Here is a 10,110-nt window from a genome sequence, read left to right as displayed (position 1 = left end):
AGAAGAGAAGAATTAACCAAAACAGTTTTGGGTGTAGGAGATTGATAATAAAAATTTAGGGTTAGAAAAAATAATAAAAAATTATTATTTATTTATCTATCCTATCCTAGATTTTCTTCTGAATGAGATTTCTAAGGTTGTTAAGGTTTCTTTTGTCATAAGTGTGGCGATGGAAAGGGCATCCATGTTGTTGCTTGGAATGCTATCACTAAAGCTAGGACTGAGGGGGGCCTTGCAATTAAGAACCTTTTACTTGCTAAACATTCTCTTATGGATAAAAATGTCTTCTAATATTTCAATTCTGATGATGCCTTTTTGGTCGATATTTTACATTTCAAGTAGTGAATGCTTAATTTTTGGAGGGATCATGCCCCTTCTAACTGCTCTTAGTTCTTTAGGGGTTTATGTTCTTCTACTGCTAAGTTGAAACCTTTTTGACTAATTAATTTTGTGAATCCGAGCTGCACCTCTCTTCTTTTTTATCCATGGTGTTCAGAAGTTCCTATAGCCTTGATGCCTACTTTTCTTAATACGAGTTTTGATTTCGATTCCCTCAGTGTTTCTGATTTGGTTATGGATGGTAATTGGGACCCCCCCCCAAAGGATGAAACACCTCTTTGAGGATAATTTGGATTTTTTTCACCTCTAGACTTGGCCTTATTGACTTCACTGACTTCATTGGGTCTGGTTCCCCAAGTCTCAAAGTAATAAGATTTCCTCCATGACTTATCACTTCTTGAATCATAATTCGGCCTCTTCAGACTCTTGGGCCGGGTGGAGGAAACTCTAGGCACTTAGGGTGGCTCCCCATGTCAAACACTTTCTTTGGTTAACCTTCAAAGGAAGAATCTCTACCAGTGACCATCTCTACCCTCTTAATTTAGGCCCCGAAATATGTGTATCCTTCGTAGTATTGATTATGAATCTTCTTAGCTCCAAGATAGGCAAATGCTTGACTTTCCCTGACGGGTTTGGTTTTGGTGTATGGCTTACTAACTATAATTATTTAGTATTTGTTAGCTCGGTTATTACAGCAGGTGTGTGGTTCATTTGGAAAACTAGATCTGATGTTGTTTTTAGAAATGTTCCTCCAAATTGCTCCATTATTGTCTGCTGGGCTTTCACTCATGCCATAGAGTTCTCCCAAGCCAACATGGGCCAATTTAGCTACCGCATGATTCTTAATAATTTCTCTAACACCGATGGTCTCTTCTTGTTCTCTTCCATGACTTGGAATGGTGCTACAGAGGTAGGTGGTGCAGGGTTTTTCCTTTTTAACTCTAATCACACTATTTCACTTGTAAGATGTTGTTCCACCCCTATTGATACAAATTTTGTAGCTGATCTAAAAGGTCTGATTGTTACTCTTCAAGTTGTAGTGGATGCTTGTCTCCGGGTTCAACATTTGTTAACCAACAGCATAGTTCCTGGCATCTTAATTCTTGGATCCCTATTATCAGACAACTCCTCAACATGGCTAGAAATCCTGTAATCCATATCATCCGTGAGCCTGGATTGTTCCTGCCACCAAGATGGCTACCCATGGCATTAATTTACGGGGAGAACTTACATGAAGTTCATTATATGCATTTCATGTAGTGCCCAGTTATATGGTGACACATGTCCCATTTGTAGCTCTTTTGCTTTTTCCTTTTTCTCCCGTTAACTTAAGCTGGCCTCCGTTAAAGCTTTTTCTTTTTACCCAATCATTCATATATTATATCATGAAGCTGCTTCTTCTCCAAGCTTGAGCTACTTTGATCAGACCGCCACATGTCGCCGGACTGCCATGTGTCACCGGAGCTACTCTCTCTAACCATTATTTCACCTTTGTATTCAGGTGCTCATCTTCTTCTCCTTCACAACTTTTTTTCCCTTCTTTGGCTAATGGGATTTTTGTAAAAGGTGCCATCTTTCGGACTATTCAAAGCTTTATCCAGCTGGTGGGTAAGGAATAAAGAAAGGGATTTCATATCAATTGAAAAAGTAAGCTTGGATTTTGGGGACATTGGCTGCTGATATCAAGGTATTGGAAACTCCCTTTCTTTTGTTTTATTGTCTTATTTTTTTTTATTAGTTTTTCATCTATTTGTGATGGATCTCTTCATTCTCTCATATTTATTTGGTTTTATTTCTATCATTGTTTTTGGTTGTAATAACTGGATATTCTTCTTTGCTTGATTTTTTTTTGCTACTACTTCTTGTTTCACAAGTGTGTTATGAGATATCAATAATTACAATTTATTCTTGATTTGCATCAAAATTTGATAATCTCTTCTATTCAAGTTCTTGGTCTTGTATGTTCTGTTGAATTTTTTATTTTTCTAAATGGAAAATGATGCATCTTAGGAGTCCTTTCTTGTTAATTATTTTGTGCCCTCAAATTAATTTTCTGCAGTGAAAACTTGATTGATTGGAGCAATGGTATTCTTGTAAATTGCAGAGTGCTATAATAGAGATGGAAAAAAATTTAACTCCATATGTGGGCATGGAGTTTGAAACAGAGGAAGCTGCATACATGTACTATAACATGTATGCTGGTTATATTGGATTTAGCATTCGAAAAAGTTGGGCAAATAAAAGTAAAGTTGATGGCACAACACTTCTGTCTCGAAAGTTTTGTTGTTTCAAGGAAGGTTTTAAGAAGCAAGTTGAATGTGAAGGAAAAAAAAATCGAAAGGATTTGAGAGTTGGTTGCAATGCTCAAATGATTATTGGACGTCAAGAAAATGGAAAATATTATGTTACATTTTTTGAAGGACAACATAATCATCAAGTTGTGACCCCTCGCAGTAGACACAAATTACCATCACAAAGGAAGATAAGCATTGCCCATGCAGCTGAAGCAGAAATTGCAAAGAATTCCGGGATTCGGCAAAAATTGATTTTTGATTTTATGAGTGAGCGAGTTGGAGGCAGGGAGAATCTAGGTTTCACACTCAAGGATATTAGCAATCATTTGCAATCAAAAAGAATGAGGGAGATGCGAGAAGGAGAAGCATACACACTTATTCATTATCTTGAGAAGAAAAAATCAGACAATTCATCATTTTTTTACTTATTACAATATGATGCTGAAGGCCAGATTGCTAATATTTTTTGGGCTGATCCAAAGATGGTGATAGACTATGCATTGTTTGGTGATGTAGTTTGTTTTGACACCACTTATAGAATCAACAATGTTAATCGTCCTTGTGCTCCAATAATCGGGGTTAATCATCACAAGGAAACTGTTGTTTTTGGTGTGGCATTGCTTTATGATGAAACAACAACTTCTTTTGAATGGTTATTCACAACTTTTCTTGAGGTTATGAAAGGAAAGAAACCAATAACCATATTCACAGATCAAGATGCAGCCATGGCTAAGGCAATAGCGAAGGTATTTCCTGAAACTTATCATCGAATATGTACATGGCATTTATTCCAAAATGCTCTCAAACATCTTGGGCATACTTTTAAAGGGTCAAATAAGTTTGGTGCTGAGTTCAAAAGTTGCATGCATGATTTTGAATACGAGGAAGATTTTATTCATTCGTGGAACTCTTTATTGGAAAAACACAAGCTCCAAGATAACAAATGGTGTTTGGATACATTTCAAGAAAGAAGGAAATGGGCAATGGTTTATGGTAGGCACACTTTTTCAGCAGGTATTAGAAGCACTCAGTTATGTGAAAGTTTCAACAGTCGTATGAAATGTTATGTGAAGCCTAGATTCAATGTGTTGGAATTCTTTACAAGGTTTGAAAAATTATTAGATGATGTGAGATACCAAGAATTGGAATCTAATTATGAGATGAGTCAACTTAAACCCGCATTGAAGATGAATGTTCCTATTTTGAGAAATGCTAGAGATATATATACATCTAAAATCTTTGATTTATTTCAGCAAGAATATGAGAAGTCTTTGGGGATAGTAGTTAAAACATGCATTGAAAGTCCACCTTTGTATGAATACAAGGTTTGTGTGTATGAGCTACAAAGAGAACATAAGGTTACTTTTGATTCAGAAAGTAAAAGAATTGGTTGTTGTTGCATGTCTTTTGAGTTTGTTGGATATTTGTGCAGTCATGCTCTAAAAGTTCTTGATATTTGGAATTTAAAGGTAGTTCCTTCTCAATATATGTTAAATAGATGGACAAAACATGCTCGTGATGGGTGTGTGGTGGACTATAAAGGGAGAATTGTGAAAGAAGATCCTAGACAGGTTGTTTCAAACCGATCCAAGGATTTAAGTCGCAGCGCAGTTACAGTGGCAAGTAGAGCAGCTGAATCTGAGGATGCATCTATCTTTTTTGCAAGAAAGATGGTTGAGTTAAGCCTTGAAGTGGAAAAATTTTTCACTAAAGCTGATAAAAATGTAGATGATGGATATTTCAACTCTATGGCTATGAATTCTTCTCAAAGTGTTGACATTAATGATGCTTTTACAAGTGAGCAAAATGAGATCTCAAAAGGTGTTTTAGATGCTTGTAAGGCAAAATGTATCAAGAGAAATCTTGCTGTAGTTTCTGTCAAAGGTCGAAGAAAAAAAAGTTTCCTTGAAAAAGGGAAAAAAACAAGAAAAAACCAAGTAGCTATAGCAAGGAGTGCTTCACCAACTATTCCATTATCTAGAGATAACATTCCAATTATTGCTTCAGTGAGCACCTTGGGGGTAATAATTTTTTTATGGCATTTTTAGCTTTTGTGTTAATTTTGCTGAACAATTTAATTGTGCTTTCTAATTTTCCAAACAAATAGGATGTGCTAAACTTTGTTCTTGTTGTGTTGTAGGTGTCATCTTCATGTGTGACCTCTCAGTTGATAAAACCAGTTGCCCAACATATCCAAATATCCAATATGGAAGTTGTCATACCTACATCAAGCAATTCTGCTTCAAAGGGAATACTTATCGAAGATGAGATGGATTTAACTGAAGATTAGATGTGTTAAGAAAAAACAAAACTGAATGATATTGTCATGAAATTTATAATGAGTTTTGCTTGTTATCTCATGATTTTGTTTATTGTTATGATGTAATGGTTGGGAGTGTTAGGATCTTTTATTTCTTGTTTTGGAATTGCTGGACATTATGGAAGATCTTTGTTGATTTTGTTGTTGTAATTCTAGTTAATTATCCAAACTATTTTGTTTAGCCTAATTTTAGCCTAATTTTAGTTAAACATCTGTCACAATGTCATTTGAGCAGCTTTATAATATAATATACTATTTTTTTTCTTCAAAGTTAACGGAGGCCAGCTTAAGTTAACGGGAGAAAAAGGAAAAAGCAAAAGAGCTACAAATGGGACATGTGTCACCATATAACTGGGCACTACATGAAATGCATATAATGAACTTCATGTAAGTTCTGCCCTTAATTTACATGATCTAACTCTCTTTCACATGGTCAAGACTAAGGATGACAATGGGTCTGGCAGGGGCGGTTCAAGGGTAAAACCAATCAAGCAACTGCTTTAGGCCCCAAAAATTGGGGGCCTCATTTAAGTTTAAACCAATATAGTTTTTAAAATCTTATCACTATGATTATAATAATAACTATGTAATGGGTAAATAATAACTTCTAAATTTAATTTCTGGCCTCATTATTAATTTTAAATTATTAAAAGTTTTAAATTTTATCCTAGAAATCATAATAATTATTAGTTGTATAATTAATTAATATTAAGCTTTTTTATTTAATACTACACCGATTTCAAATCTTCCATCAAGCATTTTAAAATAAAAACTAATAAATTAATATATTAAATTTTTTTTACTATAATGTATAATTAATTCTGTTTTTTTCTCCCAACAAACAAATCTATTTCCAAAAAAAAAGAAGCTTCAATACCTAATTAATTCTCTTCATCCCCCAACAAACAAATCTATTTAAAAAAAATGTCACTTCAATATTTTTTAATAATTTTTTTATTAACTAATTAAGGTCAATTTTATGCTTGGGCTTTAGGCCTTTTTAAGCCTTGAGCTACCCTAGGGTTGGGTCGGGGGTGGGTTTTGCCTACCCCATCCTCGATCCGCCCCCAATACCCCCCAGGGTTTTCAAATCCCCAACCCACGCCTGAACCCGACGGGGAGTTGGGTACCTGTGGGCATTCCCAACTTATCCCAGCGTTAAAAAAATTAATCAAAAATATATATTTTGTTTTAAAAATAACTTAAAAGTAATTATAAATGTGTTTCACACAACAAAATAAAAATATTATAAAATCACAAGACTAAAAAAGGAGAAATATATCAAAAGCCTAAGTTGTTAAACATATTGGTATATAATACACACACACACACACACATAAGTATTTTAGTAATTTTAAATTCGGGTTAGATTCGGGGATAGGTTCGAGGATAGGTTCCAGTCAGCTACCAAATTCTCAGACCCGCCTCACCCCTGTAACATAGAAGTTGAGTTTTACACGAATCTAACTCAAAACCTGGTCAAAACGGGTTTTCCCGTCCAAGTTAGGTCGGGTCTGAACGGGTCGTGGGATTAATATAGAGAGTTAAGTGTTTATTAAAAACTTATAGAGATTTTTCCCTCTATAATGATGATGTGTAATAGTTTCGTCAGGGCCGACTTAAGTTAACTAGATGCCTTAGGCGGAATTTTAAAATAAACTCTCTAATTTATTTAATAAAAATTAACTTTTATTTAGATTTTATTTTAATAAATACATGTTTGCTTGTCTTTCTCCATGTTACTAAACTGGTGATGAAGAGATATATTTAAAATTTATGAGCAAAACTCAAATTAAAAATGTAACAATATAAAAATTATTAAAACTCTTATTTACAATTAAAAAAAATATTATATTATTTTTGGAGAGATAAACGCATGAGAAAAGTCAATATGATCAAAATAGAATTTAGAAAAGTTGGTTAAAGAAGATATGAGATTGATTTAGTATCAAGATAAAAATATTTAATATCTTACTGTATTATTTTAAATTTTAAAAATTAACTAAAGCTTATTAGCTAAATATTAAATTAAAATATTTTTGTATTACGATAATTATTGGGAGTTTTTCAAAATTTTAAGTTTTTAAAATTATTATTAAAAAATCTAAAAATGAGGCCTTAAAAATAAAATTATTATTAAAAAAATCTAAAAATGAGGTCTTAAAAAATATTGGGGCCTAAAGTGATTGCTTCGTAGACACATGAAATTAGGTAAATCATGTAAATCTATTGTCAATGCTTCATTTGTTAATATGATGAACAATTCCAAGACTATTGCAATCAATAAATTAATATATGATGAAAATGATTGATATTGAGATTTCATCTACTTATATGATAGGATCATGGCAACAATTAATGTATAATTTTCTTTATTTATTGTATAGCTTTTCAAATTTTTAATTATTAAAATTTTATTGCACTACTAAATAGTCCAGTGGATTCTCACCTCAATGGCGAATGAGAAGGCGCAAGGTTCCATAGGTACTAGAAAGTAATGTCTACTCATTGTTCACTGATATTTTGATACTATAGAGCATTGTTCAAATACTATTCATTAGGGCCCATTGTGGGTCTATGGGAGTCATATTTTCTAATCCTCCAGAGGTGTATGGTCGTTGTGTTCAATCACCAAGTCTCAATTGTTGATGATTGCTCAAACCTCGCCAAACCAGAGGGCGAAGTCAAAAACTATGGCAACATTTAGGGACAGACGGTACATGTAGTTGTGAGAAAGCATGAAGTCTGAATGGCTGCTAGCTACACTACCCTTCTTCTCATATCTCACTAAACCCTTAGACAGAACTTATAGTGATGACATATATAACCTGAATAATTGCTTCGACCTTTTACACGGATATCTCTAGAACCCTGTAGGAAGCCAATAATGATGGCATCCTCTACAATCAATCAATCGTGATAGGTAAGCATGCTATCTACAAGGGAAAGATAAAAAAAATTGATAGAGAGCGCAACCCTAAAACGTCACATTGGCAAGCGATGTGCTTTAGCTTGAACACACTGTGGCACAAAGAGACATTTATTGCACTCTTAGAAGAACACATAGGTAGTATATTGGCTTATTTGAACAAGTTGTTGGACACTAGACAATGTTATTACTAACAACACCAACAACCAAGAGCTTGCACCCAAGGCATACAAGCTCGACTACTTTTACAATCCGTGCATAAACAACAAATAAAACACGATCAGTCACTGGAAGTTTATACTATCAATACTATGGATGAAGCTCTCTCAGTGTTGCCACATCATTGACCTCCATCTCCATGAACTGCTACTTGTACAAATTATGGACGATGCACATTATGCGGAAGTCACCTTTGCTAGCAACCCCATAAGCAATCCCATGCTTGTTGAGGATGGTATACCTTACCCTAAAGCAGGGACGGAAGCATGACTTGATAGTAGGGGGCTGAAGCCTAAAGTCAAAACAAAAAAACTAAAAAGTAAAAAAAAAAAAATACTCCAAAAAAATAATTATTTTTAAATGAAGAATAATGTGCTAATACAACAAATATTTAAATACACATATTAAAAAAATTTAAAGTAAAATTTAAAATTTTGTTATTTCTAATAGAAAATATATGAGATTTTCAATAATTTAACTAATAAGAATACATCTCAGTTTGTGTTTTTTTAAAATATGTTAAAATTGATCCCTCTCACTACAAACCAAACTATTGTTGTTTCACTCTAGCATATATGGTACATTATAACATATGTGTATATATATTATAATATATTTGTTAGGCCTCATAATCAATTCAAACTTTTTTTAAATTACTAAAATTTGTATATAAGAATTATTTTATTAAAATTTTGAAATAATAGTAATTTTTAAATTAAAAAATAAAATCTGAAAAAAATGCACCACGAGGGATTTGAACTTGGGTGGATAAAAAAATCACATATTTTATGGATAAACCCACTAACCACTCAAGCACACCCACATTACACACTTTCATGTGTCCAAATATTATATTTTAGATTAAATCAAATATAGGAAAACCGAAAATTATAAAATCTTATATTGCTTAAAAAGTATTCTCTCCAACACCGAGGTGGGGCTTTAGCCCCTGTTAGCCCCCTGGTTCCGCCCCTGCCTAGAATCCAAAATAAGTATCTTGTTATTTTATTGATAGCTGAGTAATTTGCTCTGTTCTATTGCCCATATCATTAGTTTTTATCAACCTTTTTAAAAAAATATATAAATTAAAATAATATGCACTGTTTGGAATCTATCTTGCTAGCAGAAAATCTCTCTTATAATTTAATCCTTGATACCTTGTATTTGGTATTAGAAACACAGAATTTTTTTGTGAATTATGCATAGTATTATAATTAAAGTGTTTTCAATCTGATCTCTGAAGTAAAGCCGAGATTACAACCAAACTCCTTTTAAGCTATTAATATAACAAGCAACATAATAAAGTAAATGTTGTTTCCTTTTCTTTGCATTCTGTTATTACAAAGGTTGCCAATGTTTTGATCTTGTGATTTTCTGTAGCCCCTTCTTCCCAGCAGGCGAAGTTTGTGGAGCGCGCTTCTACTATCTGTCGCAGCTTGCCTTTTTCGGGGCATCATGATGATTCCACCGGTGGAGATGCTCCCAGTGAGAATGACTCTGTTTAGGGGAGGGAGTAGTTTTTGTGTATCAGGGTGTTCAGGCCTGTTGTTCTGGCCAGTGATGGTGGTTGTGTCTTGTTTTGTGCCCACGTTCTGTGGGTTAGTCTTGTTTTGTTGTGGTTGCTTTGACCGCGCTAGTCCTGGCGGGTCCTGTATCGCTCTTTTTTTTTTAATGTATGTGGTTTATACACCTTTAAAAGAAAAACAATAAAGTAAATGAACTTTTATTTTCAACGAAAATGAGGATGTGGCGAATAACTTTTGTAATTAGTGGCTCTTGCTTTTATGCCCCTAACCTTGTATTTTGTATTTCAGGGAGCTATACGAATGACATTGATATTATCTTTTACTATACTCTTTGCTTGTGTTCAATTATGATATTTCCGGGAGGTGCAGGAGGCAAGTCGCATGAGGGATTATGTTCTTTTTGAGTAGTTACATCCTATTGGCTTTGTATGTGGACTGACATGTAGTTTTTTTTTTTTTTTACTCTCTTACAATGTTTTTATT

The 10,110-nt window shown here is 33.7% G+C and overlaps 2 protein-coding genes across 2 annotated transcripts; both read left to right on the top strand.

The window, feature by feature from the left end:
* The first annotated feature begins 3,115 nt into the window (after positions 1-3,115).
* LOC120265160 (protein FAR1-RELATED SEQUENCE 5-like) lies at positions 3,116-4,086 on the top strand. Its single transcript, XM_039273050.1, has 2 exons — positions 3,116-3,958; positions 4,066-4,086. Exons 1-2 carry the CDS (start codon positions 3,116-3,118, stop codon positions 4,084-4,086), a joined length of 864 nt encoding a protein of 287 aa, XP_039128984.1.
* Positions 4,087-4,359: 273 nt separating this feature from the next.
* Positions 4,360-5,071, top strand: LOC120265685. The gene is made up of 2 exons (XM_039273636.1): positions 4,360-4,654; positions 4,774-5,071. The coding sequence occupies exons 1-2, from the start codon at positions 4,382-4,384 to the stop codon at positions 4,921-4,923; spliced, it is 423 nt and encodes a 140-aa protein (XP_039129570.1). The 5' UTR covers positions 4,360-4,381; the 3' UTR covers positions 4,924-5,071.
* Positions 5,072-10,110: the final 5,039 nt, after the last annotated feature.

Source organism: Dioscorea cayenensis, chromosome 7, assembly GCF_009730915.1.
Source record: "Dioscorea cayenensis subsp. rotundata cultivar TDr96_F1 chromosome 7, TDr96_F1_v2_PseudoChromosome.rev07_lg8_w22 25.fasta, whole genome shotgun sequence".
Classification (NCBI taxonomy): domain Eukaryota; kingdom Viridiplantae; phylum Streptophyta; class Magnoliopsida; order Dioscoreales; family Dioscoreaceae; genus Dioscorea; species Dioscorea cayenensis.
This window is presented reverse-complemented; position numbering and strand designations above follow the sequence as displayed.